The following is a 19,372-nucleotide window of genomic DNA, read 5'->3' on the forward strand; positions in this document are numbered from 1 at the left end:
CTAGCTTTTTATGATTAATGCACAAGGACTCACAAATCCCTCTGTGCTGTCGCAGTCTTTCTCCATTTAAGTAATGTTCAGCTCCTCTTTTCTTCCTGCCAAGGTGTATAAGCTCACATTTTCCCATATTATATTCCATTTGCCAAGTTCTTACCCACTTGCCTCATCTACATCCCTCTGCAGATTCTTTAACTCATCCCTACTTCATTACATTTTTCCAACCCTCTGGTACTCTTCCAGAATCTAGGAATTGCTGGAAGATTACTACCAATCCACTTACTATTACTGTAGCTGCTTCTTGGAATATCTCAGGATTCATCCCATCAGATTCAGGGACTTGTCAGTCTTTAGCCATCAATTTCTCGAACACATTCTCTTTCGTGATAGTTCTTGTATTTATTTCAACTTCTCCTTTTGCCCTTTATTATTTAGCACTTTTGGATTGCTAGTCGTATCTATTCCTGTGAAAGCTGATGCGAAGTGTTTATTCACTTTCTCTACCATTTCATGGTTCCCCATTATTACTTCCCTATTCCCATTCTCTATGTTCACTTTGGCATCCCTCTTCCTTTTTATATATTTAAAAAAGGTCTTGTTGCCAACTTTATGTTATTTGCAAGTTTACCCTTAATGCTTACCTTCTCTGTCTCTATTTTTTGGTTGATTTTTTTTACAACTTTCCCAATCTGCTGGATTACCACTGATGTTTGCTACGTTGTATTTGTTTCTTTCAATGTGATGCTATCCTGGACTACCCTGATTAACCATCATTGGTTCATCCCCTTCTTAGAATCTTTCTTCCTCACTGGGGTATGACTTTATTATCAGCCAGAACTAATTTCTTAAATGTCTGTCACTGTTCCTCAGCTCCCTTTGCTGCTAAACTCCTTTCTGAGTCCACTCCAGTCAGCTGTGCCCTCATCCCTATGTAATTACCCTTATTTAAGCTTAGCTCAGATGTCTCTGACCCAAGGTTCTCTCTCTCAAAATGAATGGTAAATTCTACCATGTTATGGTCACTGTTTTCAAGGAAATCTTTTACTCTGTTATCATTAATGAAACATCACCAGACCCAAAATAGCCTAATTCCAAATTGGATTCACAATATACCGTATTAATGAGTCAGAGCCATGCAGCATAGAAGCCCTTCATAGCACTGATGTACATTCACTAATCCAAATAGGAAACTGTCCCAAATACACTATGAATTCTTCTTGTCACTACATCTATCAAGGAATATCCAAATCTACATGAAGATTAAAGTCAACCATGATTAATGCACTGCCTTTTTTATATGCCTTTATTATCTCCTGATATATTCTCTATCCTACACTATTGCAACTGTTAAGGAGCCTATAGATACTCCAGTGTTTTCTTCCACTTTTTAATTCTTAACTCCACCCATGCTGATTCCACACCCTCTGATCCAACGTCATTTCTTGCAATTTGTACTTACTCCATCCCAAACCAATAATGCTACCCCACCACTCTTTCCTTCCTGCTTTTCCTTTCGAAAAGTTCATACTGAATATTTAGTTCCCAACTTCGATCACTTTATCACCATATCTTTCCAATGGCTACAAGATCATAACCTGCATTTGTCTTAATTAATTTATTTTGTTTCAAATACTACATGCATTTGAGTGAAGTGCTATTAATTTAGCCTTTTTACCATTTCCCCACTACCACTGACTCTATTTACTGTTGTTCCTCGATGTTTGCATACTCCGTCCATTCCTGTCACATTAAGGGTATCATTTCCCAAATAGCTGCACTCATACCCTTTTCCATGCAAGACTACATTTCTCCTATCCTAAACCCTCCCCCATTCCAATTAATTTAAAGCCCTCTCTGCAGCCCTAGTTATTCATTTTGCCAAGACACAGATCTCAGCAGGGTTCAAGCAAAGTGCATTCCACCAGAACAGCTCCCTTCTAGCCCAGTACGGATGCCAATGCTGCATAAACTGGAAGCCATTCCACCCACACCATTCTCTTAAATGCATGCTTAACACTTTGACTTTATTTAACCTATGCCAATTTGCCTGTGGTTCGGCTAGTAATCCAGATATTATCACCCTGGAGATTCTGTTAATTATTGTTAAGACTTCATTGGCCCTTCATATTGCAAATTCAAAGAATGTTGATCTCTACCAAAGTTGCCACTGTAATTCCGACTGTTTTATTTGGGAACTTTCATGTGGAGAACATATTTTAAAATATTCAGCATTTGTTTCCCACGAATATTCGAGATTTAAATCTGAACTGAAACTTCCTCTTCAATTGCTAAAGCACAGGAAACATTTTGTTGTTTTCTTGCTGTTCCAGATTTGTATAATATTTTTCCAGACAGCTTTTAAATTACCCAACTATCAATTTGTTAAAGGAAAATAATTTTTGAATAACCTGAATGAGGTACCAAAGGGTTTAACTTTAGGACCATTGATTGTTATTTACAATTGACTGAATTGTTTAGGCAGTGCAATTTAGAAGTTTATGGATTGTATAAAACTTGAAAATATAAATAGTGAACAGAGTAACAGACTTCAAGAATTCAAAACATGTTGAAATAGGCAGACGCAATTTAGTGTAGTTCAATGTGTGACCGTCTTCATACTGATATCCACCTTGGCAAGGAGGGAATGAGAGGGGAAATGCAGAGATACTTTCAGCAGCTAACATTGTCTCTAGAGTTTCTCCATTCACAGGTAAAGCACGCCTTTGGACCACCACCCACCCCTCCACAACCTGATCCAACAGATTCAATCACCATCCCAGTCATGAGCATGAAAAGGGAAGAAGCTAACAACAGTAAAGAGGAGGTCAGTACACTTTTTGTCAGTGGCCTTCCTATGGACATTAAACCACTTGAGTTTTACCTTGTCTTTCAATCATTTAAGGGATATGAAGATTCACTGATCAAACTAACATCACAGCAGCCAGTTGGCGCGTGTTACATTTAACAGCTGAGTGGGAGCAGAAGCAGCAAGGAATGCGGTGTTCACCTAGCCTGCAGCTGCTGCACTACACAGATGCGCTGGTATCCTCCATCTGAAGGATCTCTAAAAAGATGGAAGTCTCATCAGTTTTGTTAAGTAGTTAATTGCCCTTATCCAAGAATTCAGATTTCTCCGAGGAGTGACGCAAGAATAGACTGAATTTTGTTTTCAGGCTGGACTTTACTAATGGAGATTTTGGAGAACTCGCTCGTTTCCACTCGACTTGGAGGGGCTGGAGTGGTCACTAAGGACTGAAGATTTAAAAACTTTACTGGTGAATGATTTTTTCCATATGGCAGGATTCTTCAAATTCTAATTACTGTTACGGACTAGTAATTTTTGTTGTTATAATCATTGTATGCTATGTGTCAATAACTTAAATACTGGCTGTCAGAGTTTTATGAAAGCTGGTAGTGCCATCGGTTATCATGAAATGATAAAAGGAGGGAATGAGAATGTGTGCACGGTATAAGCAGCCAAGGAAAGAGTTAAATTCTGAGTTTTGTGAAACAAGAGGTTCAGCTGAGCATGACTCGGATCAGATAAGAACCTACAATTAACAATGGGGTGCTGGAGGCAAGGGTAATGGGTTATCAAGATGTAAAAACATTCATTATTTGGAGTCATTTAACAAGATAAGGAAGCATTCAGTATGTGAGGACAGTTTAACAAGGTGAAAAGTATTCATTACGTGAAGTCAGTTATTCATTGTGCAACAGCAGATGGCTTAATCTTTACTATTGACAGTCACTGATTCTAATGGTCACCCAATCAGTATGTATGTTGCCTTATCTGGATGCTCCTCCCTGCAGAATAACTATATAAATTCATTGAGAAACTGCTGTTCCAGAGAAGACTGTGAACTCATGTCTCTGTGCACATGGGCAATTGTTCTCTCTCCCTCCAGGGCCCAGAATAAAGATGAAGGAGGTAAAACTACACTGTGTCTCGGAGCATTTTGCTTTGACTGAGAGGGGGAACAGGATGACATGTTCCCCTAATTATCCTGTCTCCCCACACTGTTTTAAGAAAGTGTCACCCTTTTAGGATAGGGCTAAGAAAAATCATCTTCTTTTGGTGGGGTCTATTACCTCAAATGCCTAGATGGCTGGTTTGTTATGCAGTTTGACATCAACAACACAAGTTCAGTTCTATACTGGATAAAATCCTTGTACAATCTTCTTGCCTCACTCTGATTATCATTAACTTCATTGCTATGTCCTCTCCAATTTATGAAATCTCCGCTCATGTGAACCATCCTCTTCCCACTATTTAATTTAAAGCCCTCCTTATATGCCTAGCCAAAAGATTTGCCAGTACACTGATCCCAACTTTGTCCAGACAAATATTCTCCCAACAGTTCAGCTCTCTCTTTCGCCAGTGTCCAGTTCCCAAGAATTATAACCCATTTTTCCCCACACCATTCTTTGCAACACTCTTTACCCTCTTTAATTTTGTTTACTCAATGCCAATTTGCTTGTGACTTTTGTAGTCTTCCAGGAATTACCACCTTTGTGGTTTTGCTTTGTTAATTGTGTCTTAACTGCTTGTAATCCCTCAGTAGAATCTCTTTCCTTGTCCTGTCTGTGTTGTTAGTACCCATGTAGACAATGGCAACTGATTCTTCCTCTCTAACTCTAAGGAGATAAACTTAACCCTGGCCTCAAGCAGACAACACAGTCATCAGGACACATGCTCAATGTGTCTGCCTTAATTTAATTCTGGCCTCTTGAGCATCTCTAATTGTACTTTTTCCAGCACTGATGGCCACACTTTCAGCTCTCTTGGCCCCAGGCTCTACTTTCTCACTGATTATCCATAATCTACTCGGTTTCTGAAAGGAATGAAGGTTCAGTTTGAAAGGAAGGTTTTACAGCAGCTCACAACATGAGCCTCATTGGCTGGCAGTGCTGTGGCCTTAACTCATTTATCAGCTAGTTCTCCATCTGGATAAATGCAAAGTATTGCATTTTGGTATAAGAAACTACAGTAGGGCCTTGGGTAGTGTTGTAGAATAGAGGGACCTGGGGTTCAGGTACATAATTCTTTGAAGTTTACATCACTTATAGACAGGGCTGTTAAAAAGGCATTTGGTATGCTTGCCTTCATTGCTCAGTTCTTTGACCATAGGATTTGGGAAGTCATGCTGAGTTGTATAGGACATTGGAGAGGCCTGTTCTGGAAGACTGTGTCCAGTTCTGGTCACCCAGTTATAGAAAGTATATTATTAAGTTGGAGAGGGATCAGAAAAGATACCCAGGATGTTGCCAGGTATGGAAGGTTTGAGTTATAAAAGAAGGCTGGAGAGGTTGGAACTTTTATCACTGGAATACAGGAGGTTGACAGGTGACCTTATAGAAGTTTATAAAAATAATGAGGTAAAGATAGAGTTAGTTGTAGTTGTCTTTTCCCTAGAATGGGGGATTTCAAGACTAGGGGACACATTAAGGTGAGGAGAAAAATTTTAAAAAAGACATGAGGCAAATTTTATTACACAGGGGGGGGTTCGCATGTGGCATGAACTTCCTGAGGAAGTGGTGGATGTGGATACAATTACAACATTTAAAAGACTTTTGGATAAGTACATGGATAGGAAAGGTTTGGAGGCATATGGGCCAGGAGCAAGCAGGTGGGACTGGTTTGGTTTGGGATTATGTTCAGCATGGACTGGTTGGACCGAAGGGTCTGTTTCCATGCTGTGTGACTCTTTACTTCTCTCCCATGAGTCAGGGGGGCTCACGGATTCAATACACTGTCAAGTTTTCCTGGCATAAAAGAAATCCCCTCCTTTCAGATGCTCCATAAAATCTATGTCTTTGAGCAAGTCTTTGGCTGCATGAATTAAAATGGCCTCGTATTGCTTTGTATAAACCCCAGATGGCACCTTGGGATGAGAATTGCCAGTGCCACACCAGTGCAGCAGGGTTTTGTTTTTAACTGGGGAGAGCAATGATGTTCAATGTCTGACCAGACAGTGTTCAATAGTTGTAATATCCCTCTTCTTAGAATTCATTAGAAATGAGAAATGTACATTTGTAGTTTTGTTTTTAAATGCCAAGTCACAGACTGGATATGATTTGCAAAAAGCGGGCAACAACGGTGTGTTCAACCATCAAGTATAGCCACGATTAATAAGCAGAATCATTTCCCCAAAGTTCTTAGGACCTGGAATACAGAGTCAATGCACCCTGGAGAGGGACCAGGCCATTCTGTCACAAGTGGAAAAGAAGCGGCAGTGTGACAATCTAGTCCCCTTCCCCCCTCATTCAAACTCAAACCAGCCCGGGATTTCACTGGCTTACTGCAAGTGACGGTTTAGTTTGAAAGGATTTTTTTTTAAAACAGCAGCAGCCTCCCTGACCGGGTGACAGTGCCTTGCTGTGACCCTACCTCAGTCCAAGCCGGTTCTCCATCGCTTGCCGCTTGCTCAGCTGCTAGGAGCCGGGGCCGCTCACGGACACAGTGCGCTCTAAGTGCTCCCGCAGAAAGGCAGCGGTCCCTGCAGCCATCCGCCTGGAGCACCGTTATACACTGCCTTTCTCACTGAGCCTGCCCTTTTGTAGGTCCCACTGCAAACCATTCCACTCTCCCACCGCAATTTGTGCTTCAAATCCTTGCGAAACGAGTCCTACTTCTCTTTTTTTTTGGCTTTCGCGCCTCCAAATCAATCTCCTCGGCTCTTCATTGTAGTTTTTTTGAAAAAGGACTGGTTCCGGCTCCCTCCCTCTGCGTCTGATCCGCACTACACACATAAAAAAAATAAAAGGAAATCATTAAGAGTCAGAGGTCAGTCACTTCCTGCTACAGTAACGCTAATGCGTTACTAATTATAAATCTCTCAGTTTCAACCGCACCGGGGAAAGAATTACTCAGCGCCTGGACTTTGCATGCTGGAAGCTGTAGTCTCCAAACCATTGCAATGTCACATCACGTCGGCCCACACCCCATCTTCCACTCCTTCAGTTTGACAGATCCTTCTTCATGTAGGATCCTTCCAAATCCCAGTATTGTGGGCATTTTTTTCTCTCTCTGCAGAATGATGCATTAATTCTTGAGAATTCTGTCTTCAAAGTGTAGAGACAATGATTGATTCAAAGTTAAAATTCACACAACACCAGGTTATAGTCCAACAGGTTTAATTGGGAGCATACTAGCTTTCGGAGCGTCGCTCCTTCATCAGGTGATAGGTGAAGGAGCGACGGACTATAACCTGGTGTTGTGTGAATTTTAACTTTGTACACCCCAGGCCAACACCGGCACCTCCAAACCATGATTGATTGAAAGGGAGGTTAGGACTTGTTCACTCACACTGAGAACGTTCACAGGTCAGCTCTGGAATTTGTCAGCTCCAGCCAGACACACCCCCAGAAATGTCATCCCATGATCTCCTCCCTCCACCCACAGCCAAGCCATTGACCACCCAACATGCCCAATCTGTCTTCCCACTTCCCACACCAGTTGAAAGACCCGTGAGCAGACTCTTCTTTACCCAACTGATGATACATGACTGCCAGAACATAAGAATTAGGGACAGGAGGAGTCCTTTGTGCATCTTAAGCCTGCTCCATTATTCTATAAGGTTATAGCAGATCTGACTGTGGCCTTAACCCCATCTCCTGGTTTCCCTCAGGAAAATGTATTAACCAGTCATTAATATCGATTTTTTTTGTGTGTGTGACTTTAATGCATCAATTGTCTGCCCATATTTACAGATATAACAGTGGCATTTCAAAATAATTAAATGAATGTTAATCTTTTGACATATCTTAAGGATGTGAAAACAATTACATAAAGGGAAATTCCTTTTAGTTGATATTTGTACATAATTTTGAAACATAAACGTTTCAAAAATGTTAAAATGTCACAGATTACCATACACAGATTCTTCGCACCTTAATTTCATTTCATTAATAAAGCAAGTAATATGAATTTTGAAAATATACATCAAGCTTCAAACCAAAGCCTGTGTTTTGTCATTTGGAAGTTTAACTCATACACATGAAACAACTTGGAGAAACCTAGAACATATCAGACAGGCAAAAGTGACAACACTCACCATCTTTCCAAATCTTAATTTGAGTTATAATTTAAGGCGAAACAAATAAATTATTTTAACTAGCAGTGAAAAAGCTTTCATTATCACCTTATTATCGTCTGGTAGTTAGATAATGGAAATATTTGAACAATTGACACTTATGAGACACAGACAGAAGTTGTGATAAGGACCCAAATAGTCCAGAGAAACAGACACAGGAAACGATGTAGCCACTGTGTTACAAACCAGAAATCAATCACAGAACATCAAATATAATTGTTTATATGTAACTATGAATGAGTTTTACAAGATTTTATATCCTTATCTAAGGAATAATATATTTGCGTAAGAGGGAGGGTAACTAAGGTTCATCAAATTGATTCCTGGATGATGGGATTGTCCTGTGATAAAAGCTTAATTAGACTAATCCCATGTTCTCTATTGAGAGTTGATCTCACTGATAAATACAGATTTTTACAGAGTTCAACCCAGTAGATCAGGAAGGTGTTTTTCCTGGATAGATGTCTAGAACAAGGTTATATTGTCTCAGACTAATAGGTTGGCTATTTAGAACTAAGATGAAGAGCAATTTCTTTTCTCAGAGTGTGTAAATCTTTGGAATTCATGCCAAAAGAGGGTTGTTGAGGGTAATTCATTGAGGTGGATCAAGAAAAAGATGAATAGATTTCTAGATATTAAAAACATTAAGGATTTTTAAGAATCATGCAGAAAATGTTGCTGAGGTAGAAAATTAGGCATAATTTGATGAACGAGGAGAAAGTGAGGGCATCAGATGCTGGAGATCAGAGCTGAAAATGTGTTGCTGGAAAAGCGCAGCAGGTCAGGCAGCATCCAAGGAACAGGAGAATCGACATTTCGGGCATAAGCCCTTCTTTGATGATTTGATTTCATAATTTGATGAACAGCAGAGTTGGCTTAAGGGACCATATGTCCTATTCTTGCCACTAATTTCTGTGATCCTGTCTGGAACCATTCACCTTTATCCACTACTAAAAGCTGTCAAGTCCATACCTTCCATTTTAACCCCAATGGGTTTGAAAGCGCACAAGTAATTGCTCTGGAGAAGCAGCTTTACAATTATAATGTGTCACTGCTCCTGAGATTCTGACTGTTATTTGAATTTAGCATTAACCATACTGGACAAACCCAATTGCGAAAGGGAAGCACTGACAGGCAAATATACCAGGCAATTTTTTTTTTAAATCGTGTTAGAATGAATTTAAACTGTAAAGGCTAAATGGAGGTTTCTACTGTAAGAGTAAAGAACAGACTTCAATTAATGAACCTTCTAACATAGTGATTATAATGAGATCAGCCAGCTGGAGTTTCCCGATTGAGCTGTTAATCTGGTGAAATCAGGGAGAGCTGGCTGATATGATCCCTTGAGCCAACTCTGCTGTTCATCAAATGATGCCTAATCTTTTACCTCAGCAACACTTTCTGCATGATTCTTAAAAATCCTTAATGTTTCGATATCTAGAAATCTATTCATCTTTTTTCTTGATCTGCCTCAGTGAATTACTCTCAACAACCCTCTTGAAGCATGAATTCCAAAAATTCACACACTCTGAGAAAGGAAATTGCTCTTCATCTTAGTTCTAAATAGCTAACCTATTAGTCTGAGACAATATAACCTTGTTCTAGACCCTTACCCAGGGAAAACACCATCCTGATCTACTGAGTAGAAAGAGGGCGAATGTCAGGGATATTGCGACCCCCACGAATGCCTGACTCAGTAAGTGGTAGTGCTATTGTCAAAGACCATGTATCTGTAAATAAAGAGTGTTTGGAGAAGTAATGCTGCTTTCTGAAGAATTATTTAAATTGCAGATGGACCTTATACATCCTAGCGGTTACTGTCAGCAGGCATTTATAAGCAATCTTGCACAGATAAATGGTAATGCTAACAACAGCATTCTAAAGAGGCTTTGAAGCTTGAAGAGATTTAAAACAGGAGGTGACAGAATCTGATGGAGAATGAGGAAAACAATAACATTTAAGATAAGATTAATTGTTCCCTGACTAGGTGACAATGAAGTTAATAACATTAAAAATGACTTAGAATAGACTGCCTATATCATACATTACATTTAATATTTTAGATTGTATTTAAGAAGTATTTTTTATATTTGTATAAAGCAAGATTGGAATTTGGACAATGAGATGCTTATGGTATAAAGGTATCCTTTTTTTTGTATTCTTCTCCCAATCTCCCGTCTTTCACAAATACTGGTCTGACCCCCATTTCCCAAATTTAACTTCCTCAGTTCCTACCTATTGCCAGTCTGACCTCCACATCATAATTGACAAAGTGCTTGGCTAACTTTTCTCCCTGGCAGGCAGCTAGCCAGCCTTTCAATCTAACCAGCTGCTAGGCTGGGATGGGGTTAAATAAAGGCTTAGCAATGACTAATGATAATGAGCGCCTGCCCATACTTTCAGTAAGGCATCCATATCTCCTGGAAACATTCATCCCTGCTTCTGCCTCACCTTCTCATAAATATCAGGCCCCAGAAATCACCCAACTAATTCCACGCTGATGTTCCTTCTGCTGGTTCCTCCTCGCAGTAATGTTAAAGGAGAGGAACTCATCTATGCTATACAACCCCAGAATTCCAATTACAGCATTTCCAAAATAATTACTCATTGCTACTGAAGCCCAGACCAACTTTGATGCATCAAAGACCCAGGGCTATTCCCAGAGCCATCACAACAAGTTTCATTTGATAAGCACCCAACCTGTACCTCTAATGTATCGCAATGCGCACTCGCAAATCATCTTATGATCTAGAAAGTCCTTCAGATTCAGTAGCAGAGATTTCCAATGGAGAGATCTCTACAATGGACTCTGAGATTTTCTCCATCATCAATTTTCAGGCCACATAGCAGGAAGAAATACACTTTATTAAAAGCTCCCTATTTTTAGGGAACAACTAGTAGAAAAGTTAAAACTTTGCAGGAGGGTTGGTACAGTGGCTCAGTGGTTAGAACTGCTGCCTCACAGCACTGGGACCCAGGTGTGATTCCAACTTCGGGCCACTATCTATGTGGGGTTTACACATTCTTCCCGCATCGATGTGATCTCCCTCCAGATGCTCCAGTTTCCTCCCACAGTCCAAAGATGTGCAGATTAGGTGGATTGGCCATGGGAAATACAGGATTACAGGGACAGGATAGGAGTGTGGGTCTGGATCTTCAGAGAGTCAGTGTGGATTTGATGAGTCGAATGGCCTGCTTCCATACTGTACGGATTCTATGAATCAGCCTAAGCAGAGAAAAATTGAAGAATCTTGTTTTTAGTATCAACAGGAAAATTAGCTAAAGTGGAAGGCAGCCATGAGTAGTTAAGTTGCTAACTTGTTGAAATGCAGAGTTTAATACAATACCATTGATCTGCACAATGTGCGGAGTCCTGAATGCTTCATGTAACCAGGATACCTGCACAAGCATGAACTATTTTCAACTGTTTGCATTCAAAGTTTCTAAGTTTCAGAAACAGCTTGCAATGTTTTGCCACATACAGCAGGCTGAAAAATGCCTAGAAATATTTGGAAAGGTACTCAGTTTACATTGAGAAAATGTACAGGAGTAAGGGTACAAAGAGAAGATAGCAGTCAATCTAGGATTTTGATCATGTGGAGTTGACAAATGGGTATTCAGTGTTGAATACTTATAAGAATGGCTAAAGCTCAGATGTAATTCCATTTGTCCTTTGTGCCAAAGGTGCTATAGTAGGATCTTATGTTAGTTCAAACAAGTTTCTGCAATTTCATTGTTAATAATTAGTGTTATACCATCTGGTTGTCTTGTGACTCCCAGATGTTTACAATAATCACACTTTAATCTTGGAAAGACAAGAGTTCTTTGTCTTTGATACAACTGCCAATGCAGCCTGGTCAGAAGACTCCCTTTGATAGTAGGTAAAAACATTGACTGCAGATGCTAGAAACCAGAGTCTAGATTAGAGTGGTGCTGAAAAAGCACAGCAGGTCAGGCAGCATCCGAGGAGCAGGAAAATCGACGTTTCGGGCAAAAGCCCTTCATCAGGAATAGAGGCAGGATGCCTGCAGAGTGGAGAGATAAATGAGAGGGAGGTGGGGTGGGGAGAAAGTAACAGAGTACAATAGGTGAATGGGTTGGAGATGGAGGTGATAGATCAGAGAGGAGGGTGGAGTGGATAGGTGGAGAGGGTGGAGTGGATAGGTGGAAAGGAAGATAGGCAGGTAGGACACCGTCATGGGGACGGTGCTGAGCTGGAAGGCTGGAGCTGGGGTGAGGTGGGGGAAGGGGAAATGAGGAAACCGGTGAAATCCACATTGATGCCCTGGGGTTGAAGTGTTCTGAGGCGGAAGACCTCCAGGCGTCGGGTGGTGAGGAAGCGGCAGTGGAGGCGGCCCAGAACCTGCATGGCCTCGGCAGAGTGGGGGGGGGGGGGAGGGAATGTTGGGCCACAGGGTGGTGGGGTTGATTGGTGTGGGTGTCCCGGAGATGTTCCCTAAAGCGCTTTGCTAGGAGGTGTCAGTCTCCCCAATATTGAGGAGACCGTGTCGGGAGCAATGGATACAATAAATGATATTGGTGGATGTGCAGTTGAAACTTTCATGGAGGTGGAAGGCTCCTTTGGGGCCTTGGATGGAGGTGAGGGAGGAGGTGTGGGCACAGCTTTTGCAATTCCTGCGGTGGCAGGGGAAAGTGCCAGGAGGGGAGGGTGGGTTGATGGGGCGCGTGGACCTGACCAGGTAGTCATGGAGGGAACGGTCTTTGCAGAAAGTGGAAATGGGTGGGGAGGGAAATATATCCCTGGTGGTGAGGGTCTGTTTGGAGGTGGAAGAAATGTCTTCGGATGATGTGGTTTATGTGAAGGTTGGTAGGATGGTTCTGTCCTTGTTACGGTTGGAGGGGTGGGTTTGAGGGTGGAGGGGCAGGATGTGGATGAGATGCGTTGGAGGGCATTTTTAACCATGTGGGAAGGGAAATTGCAGTTTTGCCAGTGTCATGCTACACAAATAGTCTGACTCGCCAGTACAGCTCTGAAATGTGGCTCACCAGAACACGTACACATACAATTGATTCCTGGCTAATTAGTTCCTAGTTTTTTTATAGACAACAATATCTAACAGTTCAGGGGGGAATAGTCAATCCTAAAAGCCTTCGTTACAAGAGATGACAGTCTCAATATCTATGTACTGAGATAGAAGGGCACTCTGCATTCTGTGGCAGGGTCATTGTTTCAGGTCAGTGCAGCTGGTGTTAGTCTTCAATGCCCAATAAGTGTCAGAAAATCAGTACCACATCACTAATTGGAAGATAGCATCAGACCACTGCACAATATGAGGATGCAGTGGATAGGAGTTTGGGAGGAAAGGTTACATCATTTGAAAGGGAAGGTCAGAGAATAGAATCCCTACAGTGAAGAAAGAGGTCATTTGGCCCCTCAAGTCTGCATGCCAATCCATCTAACCAGCACATCTTTGGACTGTGGGAGGAAACCAGACTACTCAGTGGAAAGCCACACGGACAGAGGGAGAATGTGCAAACTCCACACAGACAGTCACCTGAGATTGGAATTGAACCCGAGTCCCTGGCATTGTGAGGCAGTAGTGCTGACCACTGAGTCAGCGTGCCAGGTGCTGAAGATAATGTCAGAAGAGCAGGCAGGCAGAACAGCATCCAATGACTAGCACCTGTTTTTTATCATTAGTTGTATGCATGTGTGTGTGCGCACATATGTATGCACATACATGTGCGTGTAGAGGGTGACAGAGAGAGGGAGATTAGGATCATATTTCTAGATTTTTAGTTTGTGATGATGTACAGATTTTGGTCCAGTTGTTGCTCAGATAACAAGTAGTTTAGTTGTTTTCTACAATCATAGAAAGATGTGATTAGAGGAGAGAGATTACATGTGAGACATGGCATTTGGATATTGGTGTCGATTCTCAGCTCAGTGAATTGGAGGTAAGAGCAGTGATACCTGTGCTCATTGTTAGAGATGGAAAGCCATATAATGTCTATTTAATAGGGGGCATGGTTAGTAGCTGTTATCTTTGATCCATAGTGATGAGATATGAAAATATTGCCTAATCAGTGAAATTATTAAAATAACCTCTTGTCAAAGTTCTGAGGAATAGGGTTGTTGGTTTCAAAGGCTGCTGAATGTATGGTTTTAAATGGACAAGAGTCAGAAGGCAGTATTTTCTGCTACAAGAGGCATGTTTCTGGCGCAGAGAGGGATGTGCATACCATGTGTTTTTCTGTTCTCATTCGTTGGCATGTCAGGCAGCAGAATTGACCAATAAAAACCAAAAGGACCACGGATACAGTAAATCAGAAACAAAAACAGAAATTGCTGGAAAAGCTCAGCAGCATCCGTGAACAGAAATCAGAGTTAACGTTTCAGATCCAGTGACCCTTCCTCAGGACTGATGGTAGGTGGGAAAATGTGGGGTTTTATGCAGAAGATGGCTGGGGGCAGGGGGTAAGGAGTAAATGATAGATGGGAAAAGAGCCCAAAGTGAGAGGAAAACAGTTGGACAGACAAAGGAGTGGATAATGATCCGGCTAGGAGGATAAATAAGCTGTTAATGGAGACTGTTAATGTGTCATAGCAGACTATGTGAGTACAAGGCCTGGTATGTGGGGATAAGGACTAAGACATAGGACAGTTGAAGCCCTAAAGTTGTTGAACTCGATATTAAGTCCAGAAGGGTGCAGGGTCACCAAGCGGAAAATGAGGTCTCTTGTTCTTCCAGCTTATGCTGAGCTTCACTGGAGCACGGCAGGAACCTGAGACAGGGATGTTGGCCAGGGAACAGGCTGGGGTGTTAAAGTGGTAGGCAAGTAGAAGCTCAGGGTCTTTTTTGCAAGCAGACTGTGGGTGTCCTGCGAAGCAGTCACCCAGTCGACACTTCATTTCCCCAATGTAGAGGAGATCACAATTTGTGCAGCGAATGCAGTATACAAGATTGTGTAAAGTGCAGCTAAAGTGCAGCCTCACCTGGAAGTGTGTTTGGGCACTTGGATATGCCTTCAGTGATTGCAGGGGAAGGTGCCATGGGGCTGTGGGGAGTTGTTGGGAGTGAAGGAAGAGTGGACCAGAGTGTCCCAGAGGGATCGGTCCCTGCGGAAGATGAACAAGGGAGAGGATTTGGTGGGTTTATAATGGATATCAGTGGCCAGTCTAATCCCAGAAATAGAAATGAGAGATGTCAAGGAAGGGAGGAGTCAGAGATGGCAGGTGAGAGTGAGGGCAGAGGGGAAATTGGAAGCAAAAATCGATGAACCTTTCCAATTCCAGACAAGAAAGGAAAGTAGCACCAACTATATCATCAAAATATCAGAGACAGGGATGTAGGTGGGGGAATAGCTTTCAATAACTTTAGGGCTTGATGGTTTGGAGATGTCAGTGTTGGACTGGGGTGTACAAAGTTACAAAGCACACAACACCAGGATATAGTCCAACAGGTTTAATTGGAAGCACTAGCTTTCGGAGCACTGCTCCTTCATCAGGTGGTTCATCAGGCTCATCACAACCACCTGATTTTTAACTTTAGGGCTTGAACTCTCCTATGTCCTAACCCCCACTCCAACACACCAGGTCTTGTAAGCTCATACAAAAACAGGCATTGCTGAAAAAGCTCAGCAGGTCTGGCAGCACATAGTCTGCTATTACACACAACCCATTGTTCGCCATTAACAGTCTCCAGCAATTCACCGTCTTAGCTAGGTCATTTCCCACTCCTTTGTCTGTCCAACTGTTTTCCTCTCTCTTTGGGCTCTATCCCCACCTACTGTTTACTCATTACCCACTACCCCACACTATCTTGTGCATAAAAATCCATATCTTCCCAAGCTTATTCCCAAATTTATTCCCTTTTTTATCTTTGACTCCACTATCATACTGAGGTGGTTAACTGCTTCTGAAGTAGTACTCAAACAGATTGAAAGGAACTTTTTTTTGTTGAAATTGGACCATTTAGCCATAACATCTCAGCCCGCTCAGCCTTATAAAGTTATCTTTGCGAAACTCAAGGGACAATGTTAATCTTGGCTGGCAGTGTCACAGATTAGTCAAGCAACTGTTTACTCACAAAACCACACTCAGCCAACACCCCAGAATCTTCCATCCATAACTCTGGTACATGCTTAGGTTTAGATCAAATCAAGGGCAGCTTGTTTCCTGGTGGTGACGATGTTGAGTTGGGAGCAGGAGAGTAGGGAAATGTGTGGGTGTGGAGGTGATATGCGAGAAATTATTCAGGGCTAGGATACAAGAGGAATTTTAAAGGATGTTTGGCTCGCTGATAATTGGAAAAGGGAGTGTTTGCAAAAGCTGAATGGGTGCATAAAATCTTTATGACTAGGAAGACCATGAGCTCCTCAAATTTTGTGAGATTAGGAAGAGGGAGCTGGGAAAAGTGACTAGAGAGATTGTTGCCTAATAACTCATGCCAAAAGAGATTCCTTGGCATACGTATTTGGTTTTAAATGTCAAGTTACTTCATAACTTGCAACTTTCTATTCTATGCATTGCAATGTACTGCCTGACCAACAAACAACATTAATGTTAATAATATTCACGCACTCAAACCATGTTCAAATTTGCAATATCATGTTTACAACTCAGCTAGATGTATAATTCATTTAGTATACATGCAAACTTGCAATATCCAGAAAATGGGCAATAAGATTACACTGTGGGCTGGTGCTCCAAACACTGTCTCATGTAGTGAAAGAATTGGACTGTGTTTCTAGCCCAAGCTGCAGCAAAAGGGATCTATTGAAGAAAGGTTCTGCAAGTTTCAGTTGGGAGAATGGAAAATTTAACATGCGGGTAAATCTGTGATTTCAGCACACTCCAAACAAGGAAGTCGAGAGTGCTTGTCATCTTAGTAAAGATGGTACAGAAAAACAACAGACATTAAAGACATGAAAAATTCAACAAAAACAAAATGTCTGTCTCAACCTCAGCATTTTAAGATATTTAAAGTTTTCAATTAAAATATTTTAAGTTGTCAAAATATATGATATTTCTAATACACAACTGCTGTCCAAGGCATTCACATATTCACATTAAGGAAAACATTTTCTAGCCACTCCCATTGTATAGTATTCCTCAATCATGCATAAAATGTAAACATAATCCTGACCTAGGGGCAAAATAATCCTCACTTTTCTGTGTTTTTTTAACCATTACATATATTTAACAACTGCCAAAGACATCAGCACCTCTAGCTGCTCCAGTATATCCTTTATGTGGTGTTTCGTATTGTCTTTTTTTTAATCGACTTATTTGAATAATTAAATGGACAATGGTACAAAAATGTGCTGACTGTGTTAATTTAATCTGGAGTTTACAGACATTCCAATCAAAGTACACAGTCTTAGCTGTGAATCACGCCAAAACATTGACGATTATTTGTGTAATTCTGTTGTATTGGCTACGTTTTAAATGCGGTACCACAAATCATACATCCCACTTTCCTCGTATTAACATAATTATAGAAGGCTAAAAAACATGCAGCAAGGTAAAATATAGAGTCAGATTTGTGCTTAAATGGGAACCATAAGTACAGACAGACTGATTCAGAATGTTGATTTCAAATTTTCTATCAACTATCTTTAGAGTGGAACAACACATGTAAACTTATGTAAAATATATATGGTGAAAGAAGTAAAGGCAAAGCACTGTTTTTCCCAAATCATTCAAGGTGTGTGGGCATCACTGTCAAGAGCAACATTTGTTGTCGATCCTAGTTGACCTTGAGAAGCTGGTGGTGAACTGCCTTCTTGAACCGCTGTAGACCATGGTGCATAGGTATATTCACAACGTTTTCAGATGTGAGCAGACAGAAATTTTCATGCAAGGGCAAGAGCTTGCATCAAAACAATCTCTAATGTGACATCACACTCACATTCCTGGTATACATCTAATTTCAAAGAAAGCTTTTAAACTCATGTGTCATCCTTCTTCTCAAATGTATCAGTACCTTGAAAGCCAGATGCAATTTTAAATGCACAGAGATGCCCTCACATGCAGATTCCAGCCCAGCTATTTAAAGAAGACCTAGAGTTCTCCGAGTGTCTTGGATGTCATTTATTCATCAACTGCTGCCATGTTTCCTGAAATTATATCCATTCTTCAAAAGCCCTTCAATAGCCATAAGGTGCTTTATATATCCTGAGATAATGGACACTTAAGAAATGAGAATAACCTTTCTTTCTTCCTTCCTAAAAATGCATACTGAAAAAAACATTTAAATTCCCTTGAGTGGTTTGGGCAATGGTGGGAAATGTGGAAAATATAGTGGAAATGAAAAAATAAAATCAGAACTTAATGTTTAGAAAAAGGATTTCGGCTTTTACTTAAGGCTTAAACAGCAAGTTCAGAAACCTCACTGGTAAATGACCACCAGCTTATTTCCATTTACAGTGAAAGGGGGTCTGAGGAAATCCCACCTCTAAAATACCATGTGGCACCTTAAATATTTAGCTCAGGTATTGCACAAAGCAACTGCATTAGACCATAGTGAACTGGAAATGAGGACAAATACAAGATTAATTTCAAAGAACAAGAACAAAGAAAATTTACAGCCCAGGAATAGGCCCTTCGGCCCTCCAAGCCTGAGCCGATCCAAATGTACTGTCTAAACCTGTCGGTCAATTCCTAAGCATCTGTATCCCTCTGCTCCCCACCTACTCATGCATCTGTCCAGACGCATCTTAAATGAATCTACCGTGCCTGCCTCTTCCACCTCTGCTGGCAACGCGTTCCAAACACCCACCACCCTCTGTGTGAAGTACTTGCCGCGTTTATCCCCCTTAAACTTTCCACCTCTCACCTTGAAAGCATGACCTCTTGTTATTGAATCCTTCACCCTGGGAAAAAGCTCATCTCTATCCACCCTGTCTATACCCTTCATGATTTTGTAAATATTGATGGTAGTCATTTTCTATTGACATTACTTTAGCTCAACTTGAAAAGCCTCAAAATGTTGCAATTTCTGTTTTCTGAATGACTTTAACATCCTAAAGACATGCCCATGCCTACATTGTGTTTTTGTAAGATAATGTGCCTGGCTGATAAATAACAGATTATACAACTGGGGTTATTATTTGCACAATCTCAGTGGTAATGGTCATGTGCCATCATTATTCTGAAGTTAGTTTAAACGTTAAACACAAGGACATTCTTTCAGAAATTATAACAATGGTAGTAAAATCATTGTTAAATAATTGTGGAGGTTGCTGCATAACTGTATGCATGAATATTAGTCTTTGAACACTTAAGCTCTAAAGCATATGGTGGCTAAAATGAG

At 41.0% G+C, this 19,372-nt stretch overlaps 1 protein-coding gene across 2 annotated transcripts in view; it reads right to left on the reverse strand.

The window, feature by feature from the left end:
- Positions 1–19,372, reverse strand: part of sacs (sacsin molecular chaperone) — a 107,316-nt gene that overhangs the window by 71,070 nt on the left and 16,874 nt on the right. For both annotated transcript variants that reach the window (XM_087988175.1, XM_087988174.1), the window contains exon 2: positions 6,389–6,740. In XM_087988175.1, the coding sequence (XP_087844301.1) occupies positions 6,389–6,411 (23 nt within the window). In that variant the 5' untranslated portion in view covers positions 6,412–6,740. The remainder of the gene's footprint in view (positions 1–6,388; positions 6,741–19,372) is intronic.

The sequence above is a fragment of the Chiloscyllium plagiosum genome, unplaced genomic scaffold, assembly GCF_037043375.1.
Source record: "Chiloscyllium plagiosum isolate Xiang-an unplaced genomic scaffold, Cpla_swu_hap1 HiC_scaffold_6, whole genome shotgun sequence".
Classification (NCBI taxonomy): Eukaryota; Metazoa; Chordata; class Chondrichthyes; order Orectolobiformes; family Hemiscylliidae; genus Chiloscyllium; species Chiloscyllium plagiosum.